The 21,130-nt window shown below is 35.7% G+C and overlaps 1 protein-coding gene across 1 annotated transcript in view; it reads right to left on the reverse strand.

Moving 5' to 3' along the window:
* si:dkeyp-72e1.9 (syntaxin-binding protein 4) overlaps positions 1-21,130 on the reverse strand; it is a 135,474-nt gene that overhangs the window by 77,568 nt on the left and 36,776 nt on the right. Inside the window, exon 2 of the mRNA XM_059347881.1 lies at positions 1,219-1,292. Within this exon, the coding sequence (XP_059203864.1) occupies positions 1,219-1,292 (74 nt within the window). The remainder of the gene's footprint in view (positions 1-1,218; positions 1,293-21,130) is intronic.

Below are 21,130 nucleotides of genomic sequence, written 5' to 3' on the forward strand. Positions count from 1 at the left end.
GGAGTGTGTAGGGTGTGTGTGTGCAGTGTGTGTGCAGTGTGTGGAGTGTGTGCAGTGTGTGGAGTGTGTGCAGTGTGTAGGGTGTGTGCAGTGTGTGCAGTGTGTAGGGTGTGTGCAGTGTGTGCAGTGTGTAGGGTGTGTGCAGTGTGTGCAGTGTGTGGAGTGTGTGCAGTGTGTGGAGTGTGTAGGGTGTGTGCAGTGTGTGCAGTGTGTGCAGTGTGTAGGGTGTGTGCAGTGTGTAGGGTGTGTGCAGTGTGTGGAGTGTGTGGAGTGTGTGCAGTGTGTAGGGTGTGTGCAGTGTGTGCAGGAAGGATAAAAACAACAGCAGCTCCCTGCATTCTTAACCCAGCTGAGTTAAGTAGGTTAGGGCTTTGCCAAATGACCTAGTTCCTGGCCCAGGCACACACACTGATACTTAACAAGGATACCTACTCTGCAGAGAAAATCCCTTTAAAATTCAATTATTTGAGCTGTTCAAAGCCAGACTCTGTTGCCAGATAGTGTAGGATGATAAACAGGGATATACATCATGTTCTTAGTTCACACTGAGACTTCCTATCAATAAATGTATCGTTTTTTCTGACTAAAAAATAGCAGAATTCTACCGATAAGGGCTCACTTGTTCATGCCACACCCCTTAAAAAACAAACTTAAAACCCGACAAAAGCAGGGGCACAAAAATAGATATATTCAAAAAATGAACAGTGATCCGTTTATAATCTGCACGCTAAAATATCAATGCATTCTTCTAGCAACAACAGGATTATTATGTGCCCCTGTACTGTAAATAATCACTGTGAAATCTCCAGTTATTTACTGTATTATTCACAGTTCATCACTGTGTTTGATTTTTACAGTATAGTGCTGTATAATTTACAATAAAAATCAGTCCTTGTGACAAAATCACAGTAGTAATAAACATATTTATATGAGAAAACAATAACTAACATTACAAAATAATTAAATATGACAAACCCTAGTAGGGCAGCATTTATATAAAGAAAGAAAAAAAAACTGAACTATATCGATATATGCGACATGGTCTAATTCCATATCACATTTAAAGATATATCGATATATTTTTTATATTGATATATATCGCCCAGCCCTAAGTTTTGTCAATGTGTGTGTGTTAGCTGTGTGAGAGACAAGCAACCTGTGCAAGGTTGACAAGCATTTCCTTGTATCCATGGTTACCGAAGAGAAAAAAACACTTACCCAGGCCGTTCTCACAGTCTGTAAACTCCATGGAATGAACCGCTCTGTCTACTCCGTATGGACCCATTAGTGTCCTGTTGGAGATGGACAAAGAGACAGAAGAGAGGACAAAATGAATACACACACTTAAAGCAAAATACTTGTTGTTGTTGTTGTTTAGTTTATCTTTATATCTGTAGAGAGCTTCTCCAGGTAGAAGACTGGGAACAGAGCACTGAGCTAGGAAACAGACACTCAGTCTTTCATGTTGGTGTAAATGCCAAACCAAAACAAAAGCTGTCTGATTCTACCTGGGCTTTGAGTCTGGAGTGTGTTCTTACTGTGAAAGTGTTAAAAAGTGTTTATTACGGTGTCCCTGAGAGCTCACAGCGCTGCAGCATGAGAAAACACATGCAAATACATAAAACACGAGCAAATTAAGAAAACATCTTCATATATTTGACAACACGAGAGCAGCATTTAGAAAACGCAGCATAGACCACAACACAACAGAAGTGTTTCCAGAGGACACTTAAAAGTGGCGCACACATCTGGAGATAATTCAAGATAATTATAACCTCACGTTATAATGTGAAATTATCACTTTATTTCATGATATTTTCATGATATTTTCATGTTATAACGTGATATATAGCGTTAGTCCGCTGGAAAATAGATTGTTGTTTCTGGCTGAATTAGCTAGCATAGTGCATTAGCTAGCATAGTGCATTAGCTAGCATAATGCATTAGCTAGCATAGTGCATTAGCTAGCATGGTGCATTAGCTAGCATAGTGCTTTAGCTAGCATAGTGCATTAGCTAGCACAGTGCATTAGCTAGCATAGGGCATTATCAAGCCTTAATCTCCCAGGATCATGTCGATGTGCTGTAAATATGAGCTCTCTGTTGAGATGCTCTGCAGAAGCGTTATGCACATGCGATGGGAGCATAAACCTGTTTGATCGGAGATATCGGTCTGTTGAAATACACAACCCCTGAAATATTAAATATTATATATAAAAATGAACTCAAAACCTGCTGGTGGGTTGAATCTTTGTGAAGTCCCTTGAATGAATCATTGGTTAGGAATGTCACCAAAAGAAGCTTAAAATTGAGATATTGCTACATATAGATATGTCTCATCTAAAGCTACATCCTGTAGAAAACATTAAGTTCTGTGCTCCTCAGTCATTTTACTGAGACAAACCTCCACATGAAAAATGTTTTTCTTACATTTTTAATGAACTGAACTGCGAGCTGTGAGACACGCTGTAACTACTTTAAAATGTAATGCATGTAGAGGCCCCATTTTTTGAGTTGTATATATAAATTCCATTGTATTCCATTTTTTTGGAAGAAATTCAACAATTATTGGTGGTAAAAGACACAAATAGACCAGTCTAACATGCAAAACCAACATATTGTAGCTGAGAGAACCAAGTAGTCCATGTCATAGTCAGTCCTGGACAGAAACAGTAAATCTGCTACAGAAAAACAGACAAAGGGAACAACAAGACAACTTAGTCCCTGACCAGGTCCCTTGGAAATAAAATACTAAATACTCCAATCACTATATCACTTTTCCATTTATTTTAAACACAACTGTAAATGACCTTTAACAAGGTTCCTATTGGTGTTTTTGTGTTATATAGCTTGTTTGTAAATTTTCTAGGTGTTTAACAATGTTATGATGCTTTTATTTTGAAAAGGTGCCATCCAGTGTGAAACTGGTGCTTTAATTTTGAAAGGTAGTGACAGACAGGGCACAAGGTTTGTTAAAGTTTATTTTTTTCTGTCATATATATTAGTGGCTATATTTGTTGTCTTAACTATAGTAAAGCGCTTGTTAGCTCCAGTGCTAATGCTAATGTTTGTTATTGTTTTCTTACGGTGGATTCACAAGGTGACCAAGGAATGTCTTAATTTTATTTTCATGGAGCGATTTTAAATAAATCTAGTGAACTATCAGTTAAAGAGTCGACCGTCATTCAGCTACTAAACATACATTCAAACCACTAAAACTATATAGAGCATGGATGTTTATGCAAAAAACAATATGTCTTTTTTACAAAGTACCGAGGTAACTCAGTGGATTTTGTGGAACGTGTTTCTTTGCAGTTGGGTATGCATGCAAGCAAATATACCGCCTTCAAAATAAAAGCACTGCAGTTGTAGTGATTTCTGGGTAACCAGAGACAGCTAACGGGCCGGATGTGGCCCCCGGGGCCGCCCAATGCCCAGCTCTGGTCTAGATGCGACTGTTTTGTTGCCACACTGTAAATATATAAACCTCTGGACGGATTAACAGTTTGTGACTCCTTCATGAACATTTTACCTTCAGAATGCTGACTCACATAAACAGATCCAGTTTCCAGCTGTGGAACAGGAAGGTTTGGTGCCACGTCTGACACAAACATCAGAGAACACAGCAGCAGATATCTTTAGAAAGAGAGTTCTCACCCTACAGATGCTCCTCTTCATATCTCCTATCTGAACACAACAATAATAACAACAACAACAACACCACCAGGGCCATGTGTCCGTGTGAAGTGAATAATGTAGCCAGAAGGGGTTTTTTTTACATGGGTTTATACATTTAATAATTAATAATGACATTTTGCAATGATGTTGATATTTCAGCTTCCTTTTTTTATTTAAATTGTGGTCACTTGTGCTTTATTTTTATGTTAAATTTCTTGTGTCGCCTTAGTTACCTGGTCTTGCCGATCTATAGCGTTAGCCTGCTAGCGTTAGCCCGCTAGCCCGTATCAATCACATTGCAGTTAAACAAATCAAATAAATGAATGATTCACGTTTTAGTTGGTCTCTCTCAACGGCACCCAGTTGGTCTTCGTCTTGCTAGCCCGCTAACGTTAGCATGCTATGGATTGCCGGCTAACGTTAACATGCTATCAATCGGCCGTTAACGTTAGCACACTATGATCTTTATAAGGTTATAAGGTGAAATTATAATTATCTTCAAATAAGGTGATAATATCAAGCGTGTCCAGACGTGTGCGTCACTTTTAAGTGTCCTCTGGAAACACTTCTGTTGTGTTGTGGTGTTTGTTTTCTAAATGCTGCTCTTGTGTTGTCAGACTGGTGAAGATGTTTCCTCAGTTTGTTTGTGTTTTGTGTATTTTCATGTGTTTGTGTGTGTTCATGTGTCACAACAACAACAACACCACCAGGGCCATGTGTCCGTGTGAAGTGAATAATGTAGCCAGAAGGGTTTTTTTACTTGGGTTTATACATTTAATAATTAATAATGACATTTTATAATGATTATAATAATGATGTTGATATTTCAGCTTCCCTTTTTTATTTAAATTGTGGTCATTTGTTTTTTATCTTTATGTCAAATGTCTCTGTCTCCTCTGTTACTCTCGTCTGTCATGCTGCTTTGCACTTTAAAAATCAGACCTTACCTGACTCAACAAGCCACTATGAATGGCACTTGTGTTGTGTGTGGAAGGTCACTTTTATTACTTTTTTTTTGGTAATTTTGTGTCTTTTTTTAAAGTAATTTAGTGTCTTTTTTTGGTCATTTTGATACAGCCTCCTAAATGTAAATGTTTTTTCTTTTAGTTACTTATAATCCATAAATACAATCAATTAATCAATCAATCAATCAACTAAAAAAACATTCAGCAGTTCTATGACACTGTTTGACTCCCAATAGATCGATACAACAGATGATGAATGGATGTCACTTCTGCAGAAATATCATTGATTTTATTCCACACATTTTTCTTCCTGGTCAAAACCTCAATCTGCATCTACATTACCCACAATGCACCTCAACATCTGGACATTGCATCTGAGATTTAGGTATGTTAGGATAGTTTCAGACTGTCATATTGGAAAATGTTCTGATTTTAGGTCTTTGCATTTTTTAGCTTTAGTCTTCATGCTGCTGCTGCATGAATAATAAAACACATTAACACAAACACCTGATGTCATCTACTGTCTTTTTATTGTTGCTGTATAGTATAGTATAGTATAGTATAGTATAGTATAGTACAGTATAGTATAGTTTAGTATAGTAGCTTTTTTGACTCTAAATAACAAGTTCATTTGATGGATACTTTACAGTTTAAATGCTTCAAAATTCATTCAAAATAATGTTTCCCCTGATTTTCTTATTATCTCAGAATTCAGAGAAAAGTTTTCATGACAGCTTTTGTTTAATAAACAGGTTATAAACAAACACTTTGTTTTGTTTTTTCTTCTTTTACTTATTTATTCCCTGTGAAGCATCTTTGAGTGTTTAGAAACATGCTATATAAATGCAATATATTGTTATTATGGTTTCATAGGGAAATTTGTGGGTTTTTTTGGTCATTTTGTGTCTTGTTTAAAGTAATTTTGTGTATTTTTTCTGCCTTTTTCGGTCTTTGTTAAGTAATTTTGGGGTTTTTTCTGTCATTTTGTGTCTTTTTTTAGTAATTTTGTGTCTTTTTTGGCCATTTTGTGTCTTTTTTTAGTAATTTTGTGTCTTTTTTTGCTCATTGTGGTACTGCCTCCAGCGGCCCCCAGGTAATTTCAGTTTAAGACCCCTGATTTAAGCCAGTTTACTGTCCGAAAATACCTGAAAATACTTAACTATACTAACTTTGTTGATCAAATATAGTTTATCATGTTCATATTGTGTAAATCTGTAACGATGGCGTTCCCTGCCTGCTTTTCTCCAGAATGACGAGCTGGATGATGAATATTTCAGCAGCAACCTGAGACTGCTGTCATGAAACAACGAGGACAAAGTGAGGATCAAAAGGAACATCAGACTGTTGACAGGAAGCTGATGACATCACAGACGTCTGACTCCAGGGCTCTGACATATCAGATATCTGACGTATCGCTACCATGAAAATACATAAAGAGTGCATATCATCATTTATCTTGTGGAGAGGATTAGCTTCTCCCTTCGCCTTCAGAAAGATAAACGTATTAAACTGGTCCAAGTGGGTTGAATATGTTAATGTGGAACAGACAGAAGTACTGTATACACTGCAAAAAAAGAAAAGTTGGGTGAACTCAAAATTTCAAGGCAACAAACTTCGATTAAATTTTAAGTTGGACAATTAAACTAAATATTTTAAGTTTTGTTTTTTATGTTTGCTCAACTCTGAATTCAGATTTTTGTCAACTCAACTGTAAGTTGTACTAACTTATAATTTTACATTGTAATAACTTTTAATCCTTACTTCTGCTAACTTCTGCAATGTGCTGAAGTGGCACGATTGTAACGCCGCTATGAAATGTCAGCTAATGTTGCGAACACAATTTTGAGTTAGCATTGATACGCTAATGGCTACTCTTGTAGCTGTAACAAGCAGCGCCGCTAGCATCAGTTAGCCGCTAGCATCAGTTAGCCGCTAGCATCAGTTAGCCGCTAGCTTTCGCTAATGACCGAATTTCCCAACAAAGAAATAAGAGTTATCAGAACTATTGTCCCTTGTTGTGAACCCCAACTTAAAGATATAAGTAACAACAACTCACCAACTTGTTTTTGAGCAGACAACTGGCTTCCTTTGTTGTGCTAACTTACATTATTGCCCTAAATGTCAATAATTTATATTTCCAAGTTTTACCAACTTAAATCACTGTTTTAGGCCAAAAAATACAAGTTGGCTTTTTTGCAGTGTGGATGAGCCTGGAATGCTGTTTTCTACTTTATTATTTAATGTTTTATTGGCTCTAATGATTAGTTTGCATCACTTATATTTCATTTCGAAACTCCCTGGTGGATTATTTCTTTTTCTTTTCTTCTATTTGCTCTTGTATATATATATATATATATGCCTACCTTTCCCAGTTTGTTCAAAATTCAAAATTTTGTTTCTTGTTTTGTAAACAAAAAACCTTGATTGTGAGAGGCAGAAATATTATTGTATATTGTCTGAAAGTAAGCACTGTATTATAATGCTCTAACAAAATAAAAAATAAAAAATAAAATGCATGTCATGATATTGTCAACATTCCTCCTTGTTGCCATAGTGACTATGGGTTTCATTAATGAGCTACAGCAGTGGGAGTTGAGCGAACTAAAAAACTAAACTTATAATATTTAGTTTAATTGTCCAACTTAAAATTTTTAAAGTTTGTTGCCTTGAAATTTTGAGTTCATTTTAAAGTGTAAACACACTGCTGCATTACGCCGTTCGTTAGCCGCAAGCTAACACTGTAACAGAATGCTGTAAGGAAACAGCCAAATAGTGACAGTAACATGCTCTTTTCCATTAAAAAACTGTATTATACTGTAGAAAACAATGCATTCTGGGCAATATTTGTAGGTAGCTTGCCGTTTCCCATAAAATATATGATTTACAAAAAATGACTGCATTGTTTCCTGCAACAATATTGCAACGAGCTTCAGCACTATACTATGTTTTAGTCTACTGTAAAAATCAATGAAATGCAGGATTTTACTGTAATTCAGTATGTGGTTTTATCACAGTAAATTAGTGTAAAGTAAATAAAAAAAACAGTAAGGAAACTCTAAGCGACCCTGCTGCCAGTATTCTACTATTAATTTACAAGACAATTGTTTAGCTAACAATTAAAGTTGTGTTAATCACAAGAATGTGTGAGAGGCTCCAAATTTGAGCTTTTATGAAACAAAAATTTCCATAAAAATACTCAATGTCCTACACTGTAAAAAAAAATCTGTTAAATTTACGGCAAAATACCGGCAGCTGTGGTTGCCAGAACTTAACCGTAAAAAATACAGTGAGTTTCTACTGTAAATTTGAATGTAAAAATCAGCAAAGACTGTAATTTAGACTGAGTAGTTCCTTTATTTTAGGGTAATTGTGTCCTTGTGACAGGATGGTATTTAAATTAATTATTTCTCCATTAATTTTACATGAAAAAAAAACGTGTTTTCTACAGTTTAAAAGTTTTGCACTATTCCTTAATTTACGGTAATTACAACTGACTACTACGGTGATATTACATTTTTAATTTTACGCCCTGTTTCTGATGCAATTTGACAGTGTTCTACTGTAATTTCTACAAACATTTTTTACAGTGTAGTGTGAAACCCTGTCGACTGGGAAAAATGTAAAGTGAGGTATTTGCTCATGTTATCAAATTAAATGAACCTAAATCACATCTGTCTGCTGCGCTCTGGATTTAATCTGTCAACTGGGTCCTGGTTGAAGCTTCTGTTGTTACAGTTTGCAAGGACAAGAATGAACTTTCATGGTTAAAATTGTGTTTTTATTTCAATTGGACCACTATTAAATACTTTTCATGCATTTTGAAAGCCTTAAAAACATAAATGCGATTGGAAAAACCTTTCATCATCTTGCTGACATGTTTTTTACATTTTCAAAGATAAACTATGTACAATTATAGCCACAAAATAACATTTATTCTGGTCAAATGAGAGGCTCTATGCCCCAGACGCTGCAGGCTTCCTGAGCAGCTCAGACACTATATTTACTCCGTTTAATCAGACGGTTTGGCACCAGCAGAAGAAACCCAAACAAAATCCAAGACTCTCTTCTTAATTCTTTTTTTAAAGTTTGTGGCTGAAGTCCTGGAGGTCCAAGTTGTTCTGTGCTGTCGTTACATAACAGAACAACCAGGCGTCTTCTGTTTATGTTTCTAAATGCTCTCAGCTTTACTAGTCACTTGTTTTACAGACCAAATGCTTCGATAAAGGGAAAAAACAGGGTCAATAATGGAAAGGGACATTAGTCCTGCACTGTAAAGAAAAATCTGTTTAATTTAGGATAAAATCCCGTCAGCTGTGGTTGCCAGAACAGTGAGTGGGTTTTACACTGTAAATCTAAATGTGAATATCAGCAAAAACTGTCATTTAGACTGAAAAGTCACTTTAATTTTAGGGTATTTGTGTCCTTGTGACAATATTATATTTCTCCATTAATTTTACCTGTAAATATATAAAAATATTTTTACAATAAAACTGTGTATTTTCTACAGTTTTTCAAAAGTTTTGCACTATTCTTTGATTTACGGTAATTAAAAGCGTCTCCTACAGTGATATGCAAATTTCAAATAAAAAAGTTTTACTGTCATTTCTACAAACATTTTTTACAGTGTGATCATTCTGAAGCCTGATAAACATGTACTCTAAACCAGTAGTTCTCAACCTTTTTGAGTTGCGACCCCCAATTTAACATGCATGTTGTCCGCGACCCCCACTCACTGAACACAATCTCACACACACAGTTCAGATCACCCAAAAAAGAAACAAAATGACCAAAAAAGACACAAATTGACCACAAAATGATCAAAAAAGACACAAAATGACCAGAAAAGACACAAAATTACCAAAAAAAAGACACAAAATGACCCAAAATAAGAAAAAAATGACCAAAAAAGACAAAAAATGACCAAAAGACACAAAATGACCAAAAAAAAAAGACACAAAATGACCCAAAATAAGAAAAAAATGACAAAAAAAGACACAAAATGACCAAAAAAAGACAAAAAATGACAAAAAAAAAGAAACAAAATGACCAAAAGACACAAAATGACCAAAAAAAAGACACAAAGTGACTAAAAAAAGACACAAAATGACCCAAAATAAGAAAAAAATGACCAAAAAAAGAAACAAAATGACCAAAAAAAGAAACAAAATGACCAAAAAACACCATCAAAATTGTAAAAATGGGACCTGATGAAAAAAAACCCATTGAGACAACAGAAGGAGAGAAAGAAGGTAAAACTGTTTCACAACCTTTATTCTGATAAAGTAGGCTACATCCTGACATAGGGCTGGGCGATATATACATATAAAAGATATATCAATATATTTTTAAATGTGATATGGAATTAGACCATATCACATTTATCAATATAGTTTAATTTTTTTCTTTCTTTCTATATAAATGCTGCCCTTACGAGGGTTTGTCATATTTAGTTATTTTGTAATGTTCGTTATTCTTTTCTCATATAAATATAAATATTTCTGGCCATATGATGCTCTAATATGTTTCAAAAGACTATAATTAACCCATTTTAAGCATTTTTAGGCATTTCAAAATTTTTGCATTTTTGACAAAAATCGACATGACTTTTATTTTGAAAGGGTCATTTTTGTACATCCCATAATATGGTGTTTTTCTGTCATTTCTGGCCATATGATGCTCTAATATGTTTCAAAATACTATAATCGACCCATTTTAAGCATTTTAAAATTGGACCATTATTGACAAAAACTGACATACTATAGTATATATTTTTAAATGTGGTATTTAATTAGACCGTATCACATTTATCGAAATAGCTCTTGTAGTTCTTATATAGTATTGTATTGTACTATTATTATTGTATTATTGCATTGTATTTTTATTGTATTTTTATATTTTATTGCTTGAAGTATGCCTAGGTTGTTCTTTTTATTTAATTGTGTTGTTATTGTCTCTATCTATCTGTCTAGTTCATTTTTGTTTAGTTCTTTTGTAATGTTTGTTATTCTTTTCTCATATAAATATATTTATTTCAGAAAAAGATTGGCCTATTTTATTTCATAGGCTATTTTTATTTACGATGTTTTTTTATTTAAATGTGCACTTTATGGAGCTTTGATTTTTTAATTTTTTTTAAAGGTGCTCTTGTTGTTGTTGTTGTTGTTGTTGGACTTATTTTGTGGTTTTCTCCTGATATGAAGCTGTTTTCTGTTTTACATCTGTTTGAATATTTTACTGGAGGTTTGAAATTTTTTTTTAGTATAATTTCTCAAAGTTTCAGAAGGTCCTGTAAATAAGGTACTGTACATTTAAATGTAAATATCAGCAAAAACTGTCATTTAGACTGAATATTCCTGTTATTTTTAGGGTCACTGTGTCATTCATTTACACATCATGGTATTTTTCCATTAAATTTACATGAAAATGTTATATTTTACAGCAAAACTGTGTGTTTCCTACAGTTTATGACAGTAAAAGTTAAAGTTTTGTGCTATTCTTTGATTTACAGTAATTGAAAGTGTCTACTACGGTGATATAAAAATTTTAATTTCACGCCTTACTTCTCATTCAATCTGACAGTTTTACTGTAATTTCTTCAAACATTTTTTACAGTGTAGGAAACCCACTCACTGTATTTTTGGCAACCACAGCTGACGGTATTTCACCGTAAATTAAACAGATTATTTTTTTCAGTGTACCTTTGGTTGCGCGTGACGCACCAGCTGCGTAGACGACAGATGGAGACGTCTCTCATAGATATCTATGGGTCAATCCTCTCCACAACAACAGCAGAAACACACGCTCACAAGATTTAACCAACATGTTGATGCACAATGTTCCTCTCAACACACAACACATGCAACAGGCCGAGATTTAGACACTAAGCACCATTTACAAACACCGTAAAACACCGTAAAACACCGTAAAACACCATGAAACACCATAAAACACCGTAACAAACCAATGATTAATCTTGAAACATTCACAAAAACACTTCGTTTTGGTTTAAAGCAAACCAGAGCTGTACCCGTTGTTAAAGTGTTATAGTCTAACTAGTTATTTTGGATTGGGTTGCAATGTTTTTCTTTTTATCCTTTGTATTATTATTATATTTGTTTGAGTAGTTACCTTGAATTGCTATGTAAGATTGTTATTTTTTCCCTTTCCTCTCTTTTCTTCCTTTCTCTTCTCCTTATTGTTGTAGATATTGTATAGATTTGTGATTATCTTAAGCTTAACTTAGAACTCTAAGCTATTTATATACAGGGTTTATTTTATTTTTATTATTTTTTTCTCAGGGTAAATGTATATTGTAATTGTTTGTAATTTTATTCTATTTTGTATTTTTATAGTATTATGATTTTGTATGTAGTTGTAAAAGCCCAACTAGAGACAGGAGTTGAATGAGCTGAAGCTATATCTCTATATGCAGCACATCTAATGCATGTCCTGTATTTATGTTAATTAATAATGCATTGTCCCTATCAAATAAAAAATAAAATAATAAAAAACACCGACACACTCCATGTAGCAGCGTTGCGCAGCGCCACTAGAACGCATCAGCAGCATTTAACGCGCTCCGCTTCCATTTAAACGCAGTTTCTCGAGCTTTAACCAACATGTTGATGCACATTGTGTTCCTCTCAACACCCACATGCAACACACCGACATCTCCACACTAAGCACCATTTCCACACACCGTGAAACACCGACACACACACCACCACCACGGTAAGGCAACAACAGGATTAACCGCGCAGAGCGCAGCGCCGCTCCAGCTCCGCGTCCATTTAAACGCGTTTTTTCTTCCTAAAATCCTCCGTCTAACTTGTTCTTCCTCCAGAAAACAACACGCTGTAAAGTTGATTCTGCAACAACAGACACTCAACACCTGGTGAAGTGTGAGGACAGCCGGTGTTCCCCCACCAAACACCTCTACCTGCTAATGATGACAGCTCCTTTATACATCACTGAGAATGTTGGCATCTTGTTGTGGAGCCAGGTCTCCGGTAGGTCGGTGGTGGGTCGGTGGTCGGTCGGTGGTGGGTCGGTGGGTCGGTAGGAGCTCCTCCAGCCTTCAGCCTTCAGCCAGCAGCCACATCATGCACCGAGTGTGTGTGTGTGTGTGTGTGTGTGCGCCTCTAATTCCAGTTAACACACTGTCCGCTCCAAACATCTCCACCTTCACCCGCACGTTTAATCTCTTACATAACTAAAGTCGCCGAAAAATGACAGAAAAAACGCCACAAACAGCAAAAAACCAGGCTGAGAATGATTTGAGAGACTCTGACTGACAGCAGCGGGGCTTTTCATCTGCCACACTGTAAAAAAGGTTTGCAGAAATTACAGTAAAACTGTCAGATTGCATGAGAAATAAGGCGTAAAATTACCGTACACTGTAAAAAATAATCTGTTTAATTTACGGGAAAATACCGGCAGCTGTGGTTGCCAGAACTTCACCGTAAAAAAATTACAGTGAGTGGGTTTTCTATTCTAATTTTAAATGTAAATATCAGCAAATGTGGGTTATTGTTTCATTCATTCACACATCATGGTATTTCTCCATAAATTTTGCATGAAAATGTTATATTTTTACAGCAAAACTGTGAGTTTCTTCCAGTTTATGACAGTAAAAGTATACGTTTTGTGCTATTCTTTGATTTACGGTAATTAAAAGTGTCTAATACAGTGATATACAATTTTTCATTTTATGCCCTATTTCTGATGTATTTGACAGTGTTTTACTGTCATTTTACACACATTTTTTACAGTGTACTAGACACTTTAAATTACCGTAAGTCAAGGAATAGTACAAAACTTTTGGAAAAACTGTAGAAAACACAATTTTACTGTAAAACATATATATTATATATAAAATATATATATATATATATATATTAAAATGTTCATGTTAAATTAATGGAGAAATGCCATATTGTCACAAGGACACATTACCCCTAAAAAATTAAAGGGACTTTTCAGTCTAAATTACAGTTTTTGCTGATATTTACATTCAAATTTACAGTTACACTGTAAAAAGGTGTTCTTTCTTTTTGTTAAGTACACATAAGCCATTAAAAAGACTGAACTAACCTCTTTAAAATCACCTCACACTTTACACCGTAAGGTCCCAAAACGGTCCCTCTCATACAAGTGTCATAAAAATGTGATGTATAAAAATAAAAAAAATCACTTTCACCACATCAAACCTTTTAGCAGCCTCAGACCGAACATAGATGTACTTTTTTTATGTTTTAATGCCCTTTTTGTCACAAGAACCTCATATATTCTCAGGAGCAAAAACACAAAATATGCAATATTTTAAAAAAAATAAGGTGCAGAGTGGATTATTTATGGTATAAGGTTATTACAGCCTTGACTTGGTCAATAATTGATAACTCCTTTATATCAATCCCAACACACCAAGAACATTTTATGGAGTTAACCTTTTCATTGCTGATGGATTCTTTTGTAAAAACATGATTTTATTTCATTTTATTTGTTTTTTGTTTGTTTTGTAACCGAAATAAAGCATTCATCCATTCATTCATTCATTAATTCATTCATTCATTGTCATGCATTTTACAAGCTCAGAGAACCATTGAAACTGTGTGTGATTTATCTCTGCTGCCCCTGGTGGTTGGAGGGGGTCATCACACCTAAAACCTGTTGTCCAATGTATTTTGAAGGGAGAGGCTTAGATTTATTAGGGATTCATGAGAAAAGCATTATATTATGTCAGGATTACAGTATATCAAAAATATGTGTTTATAATGGGAGTCAATGGGACCAAAACTGGCCTTAAGGGTCAAAGTGTGACTGTTATCTCCTATTCTATACAACTTGTAAAAGAGGAATTTTGGAATTTTGAAAGTTATAATAAAAAACAAACCCTGGCCAAGTTTCATACAATTATCCTTTAAACTGACCGATATATTGAGAATCAAAAACATAAAATTAGCAGAATGTCCACGTTTGGTCCCTGAGGAGCCTCGAGGGTTAATCTAGTAAGCAGCATCACATTATTTAATCGGTTTATTATATCGGCTTGTTGGCCAATGTCCGATTTTGTCCAACTTTGTCCAACTTAAAGAGTTGCAGGACAAATTATATATCAAAACGTGCGGTTTGATCGGGATCGGTGTGCTATTACTTTTCTCTACAGAATACGAATTTTTCGCGACGTAAGTCGCGAAAAACTGCTCAAAATTTTGCATTGAAATGAATGGGACGGCTGACAAAAAATGAGCGAAAAAGAACAATCATTGGAGAGTTTTAAACGTCTACTTCTCCGGCATAATTTCACCTAGAGACTCCATTTAAACTTTAAACAGTAGACACAAGTCTTGTGTATCGGTGTATTAATCCACGTTTCGATAGGTCATATAGTTTTTTATCAATCCCTGTTCAATGACCATGATCATTTTTGGAGAAATTCTGAGATTATAATGGGTGTGTATTGCACGGAATGTTTGTGTCAGAGTGTGTGATGTCATCACCAGAGTGTAGACGGAGAGGTAAAACTGTCAAAAAATTAATTTTAAAACTGCGCTCCAGGCCGCAAATTTCACTCTACAGAAATAATTTAGACATAGAAACGTAGGAAAATTAGTCTTCTCCCTCACAATCCTCTGGTAAAGCTGTCAGAGTTATAGTTTGGGCGTACGACGCACAGATGATCCACCAACACCACCAACAGCCTCATTGGCTCCCATATTAAAAACGCAGGGAGATATTTGAAAAAGGGATATGGAAACGTTTTTTTAGATCGCTCTAACAAAGCTATTTTTTCATTTTTCTGAAATAAAAACATATGTAGAGGTTCAGGAAGAACTCAGGACGCTCAAAGTGAAGTCGGATCAATGATAGGTATTATGGTTTTGCCAAAAATGCTTTCTGTTCGAGGCCAGAAATTCCAGTCTGTCCACCTCTGGCTGCTGTCACTCTTTCGGAACTTTAACAGGTGTCAGTTAATTCTGTTGATTGCTTTGATCTTTGATGTGATGACAGTTACAGATACACACACACACATGCGCGTAAATGCACACACTCCTCACACATGCATACACATGCTTCAAACACGCACACACAGGTAACTTTGTGATTTTAATTAAACACACAGGTAACTTTATGCGATTTTCGCTACACACACACACACACACACACACACACACACACACACACACAAATGCGCGCGTATGCGCGCACACTTCTCCACATACATGTTTCTCTCTCACACACACACACACACACACACACTTTGAGGTTAAAGGGCATAGTTTTAAATCTCTGAAGAATCTCATCATAGTGTACACACACCGGCAGTAGCCCCCGTGGCCCTTTCAAAATTTCCCCAGAGGAAATTTTCTAGTTATTATTATTATTATGTAGGTACATATTTTACATGCTATTAGATATCTTTGCAGACCTATTTTTTTAATTAAAATGTTAAAAATGTCTGAGTTTATTTACACAAATAATAAACCACAATGATAACAATGAAATATTTCCTCTGCACTGTAAAAAAAAAATAATAATCATTATGTATGTATTATATATATCATTTATGGTAAAATACCTGCAACGTCACTGTAAAAAATACAGTGAGTGGGTTTTCTACTGTAAATGTAAATGTTAATATCAGCAAAAACTGGAATTTAAACTGAGTTTTAGGGTAATTGTGTCCTTGTGACATTATGGTATTTCTGAAATGTTTTCTACAGTTTAGAATTGTATTTCTATTCCTTGATTTACGGTAATTAAAAGCATCTACTACGGTGATATTCAATTTTTGATCTTACGCTCTTTTTTTCTGATGCAATTTGAGTTTATTTACACAAATAATAGACCATAATGATAACAATGACATATTTCCTGCTCCGCTCCATGACCAAGTGTTGAGCCGAGGAGGATCCAAAGGCAGCAGCAGGCTTTAGATGCCTTAAACACATTAATACTTAAGTGCCCTGATCTCCATTTAGAAGCTGCAGTTTTAATCCTGAGCTGACATCTAGTTATCACTGAGCATTGTTGTCATCTGTCACTCTGTCTCTGGACAGCCTCGTTTATTAGTTACACTGCAAAAAGGTGTTTAAAGACCAGATCAAACAGTAAATCTGAGGGAAATGATCTTGCTGCATGGACAGATAATTTACCTTGACAAGATTTATTAAATTAAGATTATTAAATCTAGAAATAAGCATGTTGAACACTTAAAATAAGAAATTAACTGTTAAAACAAGAATAAGACCAGAATAAAACAACATAAAACCATTTAAAACCAGAATAAAACCACATAAACCCAGAATCTAATCTAATGTAATCTAATCTAATGTAATCTAATCTAATATAATGTAATCTAATCTAACCTAATCTAATCTAATCTAATCTAATCTAATCTATGAATAAGAAAAATTAAAAGTTACCATAGTGGTAAAAAGTGGTGATTATGTTTAACTCAGTCTTCAGCAATTATATTCCTCTCTGGAATTATATAGTTTTTTTTTGAGTATAAATAATTTCGCCTTCAAAATAATTGCGCCGAACTAAATACTATCAACCATAGACGGATTATCATGACCACGGGCCTCGGACACACACGCAAACAGTGTGCGCGCAAAGGCTTCCTTCCCATTACGCACATAACACTGGGCAACACACAACCAATATATATATATACATTTTAAAAACGCACTTTTTTCAACTTTGACCCCAGCAACCAGCGTATTGTGTCATCACACATTACTGATTTAATCTTATAATTTCTAAAGCATTTAATTGATTTTATTATCATACTACATTTTCAAAGCCACATTCATTCCAATATATTTTTAAATTGTACCAAAAAAAAATTTACAAAAATCTGAAGGCCAGGGGCCCCTATTGGCTCTAGGGCCCTGGGCACACGCCCACTTTGCCCATGCGGTAACCCGTCTATGGTACCAACCTGTCCGGGCGGTAGAGCGGCCAATCCTCCGGCTTTAGACCGGACAGTCCGGCTTTTAAATGCCCCGTCCGACAGGCTAAAAATGTGTGTCAAAAAAAAACTGTGTCAAAATAAGTAATTTCATTCGTTACATTTTTTTAGTTGTGACCTATCAACACATGGCTCATTTGAATATTCTAATGAGCCATGTGTTGATTCGCCACCAGGCTGTCAATCAAGCTCTCAGCTACTGAAAGTCTAAAATGCCAAAATAAAGACCTCCTTTAACCCGGAATGGACAAGAGAACACGGGTTTGTTACAAAAAGTAATAGGGATGAGTTTCATTTATTTTTGTACATTATGTTGAAGCGATGTAGATGTGAACATGCTAGCACTGACTAGCATCGAGCTAATCGGAGTACAACTTTGCTTAAAACCAGAGCTGTGTTCTGATACCCATACTTCCCGTACTTACTAGACTTAGTTTGAGTACGCAGGGTGTTCTGATTCTGATCGTGGTGAAAAGAAGTGTACCTAAAGGACCCAGATACCCCTCATAACGGTCAAATGATGTGCAACGATGTACACTTTACGCCCTCAACGGCCGCCATCTTGTCTTGTCTACGTAGCGGAAGAGGCGGAGCCGCTCAGCTCGAAAAAAAAATGTTTTAATGGCGGCCGAAACAACAGCATATTCTCCACATTTGCTGCGTTAATGGAGCCATATTACCGGATTGTAGAAGTAAAGATTAAACAACACAAAGGGTATTTTTTTCGCCGTTGAAATCTGGAAGTTTTTGGCGGGTGACGAGCCGCGGCGGCTGTCGTGAGCGTAATTTCCGGTAAGTTCGACACGGAGTATTAGATCTGGAACAACACTCACCTGCTGAAATCTGCGTACTTAGTAAGTGCAAATAGTGTGCTGCGTTTAAGTGCACTCATGGAAGTATGGGTATCAGAACACAGCACGGATCATACCAAACAAATATCTGATGGCGGTCAGAGGTCCAGACACACTGTTGCATATGCCGTTCGTTAGCCGCGAGCTAACATTAGCTAACAGTTAAAGTTGTTTTAATCACACTAAATTGTGACTTATTGTTTTGAATAACTTCCATGCGTCGCTAAACGCATGCAGCTTTCAAAATAAGAGCGCAGCGTGTTAACAGAATTGACCACAGAATTTACAAGAAGACTGTCAAAATAAGATGCCTTAAATAAAATAAACAAGAACCTTTATTCTTCTTTAAAATAATTCTTAAAATATGCCATGATTAAGATCAGTGCATTTGATGGAATAGTGGGATTAGAATCTTTGAGAGGCACCAAATTTGGTGCACAAGATTGATGCATTTTACTTTACAAGGACATGTTTATTTACCTGCTTGACTGTTTCGACTGAGACTCCTTCCTCTTCCTCAGAAGTATCATTACTAGTCCTTAAATTAAATTCATTATGGATGTGGACTTAACATCATTGTTTTATTTTATGGCCTTGGTATCCTCAAAAAAATGGACAACACAAAAGGCCAAGTGGCCCCGCCCCTAAAATGAGGAAATTCCAGGCCTGCTGCACATCTACTCAACAGAAAATATGAGCTACTGGCAATCAGCCCAAACCAACAACAAATAACCAACATGTTAAAACCTAAATACATGATAACCTGTCCTAGAATACCTGATAATCCCTGGCACAGAAAAGATCTGCCAGTGTGAAACGGTATAAAACCTACCTGGCAAACCCTAGAGGCACCTTCAACCTCTGGAACATTTCTCTGTTTCTGTCTGGAAACGCTGGACGTCTGATTCTTGTTGCTAACATTGGCTCAGTATATTTCCTCTCATGGAGTTCTACGGCTGCCAGCAGATATGAACAGTTCCAGTTGATGAGGCGACGATAAGCTTATGGCAAAAGGATAATACTCACAAATCCATATGGCACAACAATGATCTAAATATAGGCCTTTATCAGAGGGCTACTCACTGGATCCAAGCAGGGAGCAACAATAGGAACATTTACCCCCAAATACACCCACATTACACGTTTTACACTTGATTTATACTGGCTCCATGTTTCACAAACAGCTGTTAAACATCACCTCTGTGTCAAGATTCATTAAAACATTTCTTTTGCATCAGCTGATTGTTGTTCATGTATCTGTAATAAATAAAAAGACACTTTAACCAGCAGACCGGCTGCTGAACTGAGAGGCACGCTTAACTCTATGGAGTCTTATTGGGCTGTTTGGTCCTTTTTTTAATCCTTTTCGTGTCTTTTCCTGTCTTTGCAAGTCTTTTTTGGTCATTTTGTGTCTTTTGGGTCTCTTTTTTTAGTCATTTTGTGTCCTTTTTGGTCATTTTGTGTCTTTTTTTTTGTCATTTTGTGTATTTTTGTGTCTTTTTGGGGGATTTTTTTGGTCTTTTTGTCTTTTTTTAGTCATTTTGTGTCCTTTTTAGTCATTTTGTGTCTTTTTTCAGTCATTTTGTGTCTTTTTTTTGGGTCATTTTGTGTTTTTTTGTGTCTTTTTTTTGTCATTTTGTGTCATTTTTGTCATTTTGTGTCTTTTTTTTGTCATTTTGTGTGGTCAGTCATTTTGTGTCCTTTTTGTTCATTTGTCTTCTCATTTTGTGTCTTTTTTTTAGTAAATTTGTGTCTTTTCTTAGTCATTTGGGTCTTTTTTTGGGTCATTTTGTGTCTTTTTTTTTGTCATTTTGTGTCCTTTTTGGTCATTTTGTGTATTTTTTAGTCCTTTAGTCCAACATAAAATGTGATTTTGAATCTTTTTTTTACTTTCAGAACACTATCATGCTCAATAAAGAATTGTAAATGTGTCAAATGTGACCAAAGGTGTCAAATCTACCATATAAGAGGGTTCCATCCAGTTCTATCATTTGATACTAAATCTATTTGAGCTTGTCTCCAGTTTTACTTGGTATATCATCATCAAACTGAAACTGGCCTCATGGAGTTTACAGCCAGAACTTTAGAGGGAAATGTACAGTAGGGCTCCACGCTGCTTTGTTTTCTAGTCTGATGGAGGCAACAAGTCTGGATTATTTGGAGCTTCTGGAGACTCCACAGGGTTAAAGTTTTTCAAAAAGCCAATTAAAAACAAACAAACACAACACATAAAGAAATCACTGTTTCTCCTTCACACCAACCGTTGGTGTAAAGGAGAAAGTTGTGATGTTTAGCAGTTGTTAGAGATTAGAAGAAGCTGGAGCCTGTCCAGCCTCTTACCTAACTCTGATGTCTTGATCTGATCCAGACAGGCTTTGGAAACATAGACGTGAGATCTGCCAACAGTCTGCTGCTGGTGGCCAACCAGGCGTCACTGCTGTTTCATTTGGTCACATCCAGCCCACAACATCACAAACTATGGCTGAATGTTTGGAAATAGTGAACGAAAAATCATGTCCATTCTGCAGATTCAGTTGAACTAAACATCCATCATCATCTACTCCACTGGTTCCCAACCTTTTTCTTGAGGGAACCACATTTTTACCGCCAAACTTTGGCGACCCCCCTGATTGTCCATTGCTTCTATGAAGCCGAACTCAA

This window comes from Centropristis striata, chromosome 13 (assembly GCF_030273125.1).
Source record: "Centropristis striata isolate RG_2023a ecotype Rhode Island chromosome 13, C.striata_1.0, whole genome shotgun sequence".
Taxonomy (NCBI): domain Eukaryota; kingdom Metazoa; phylum Chordata; class Actinopteri; order Perciformes; family Serranidae; genus Centropristis; species Centropristis striata.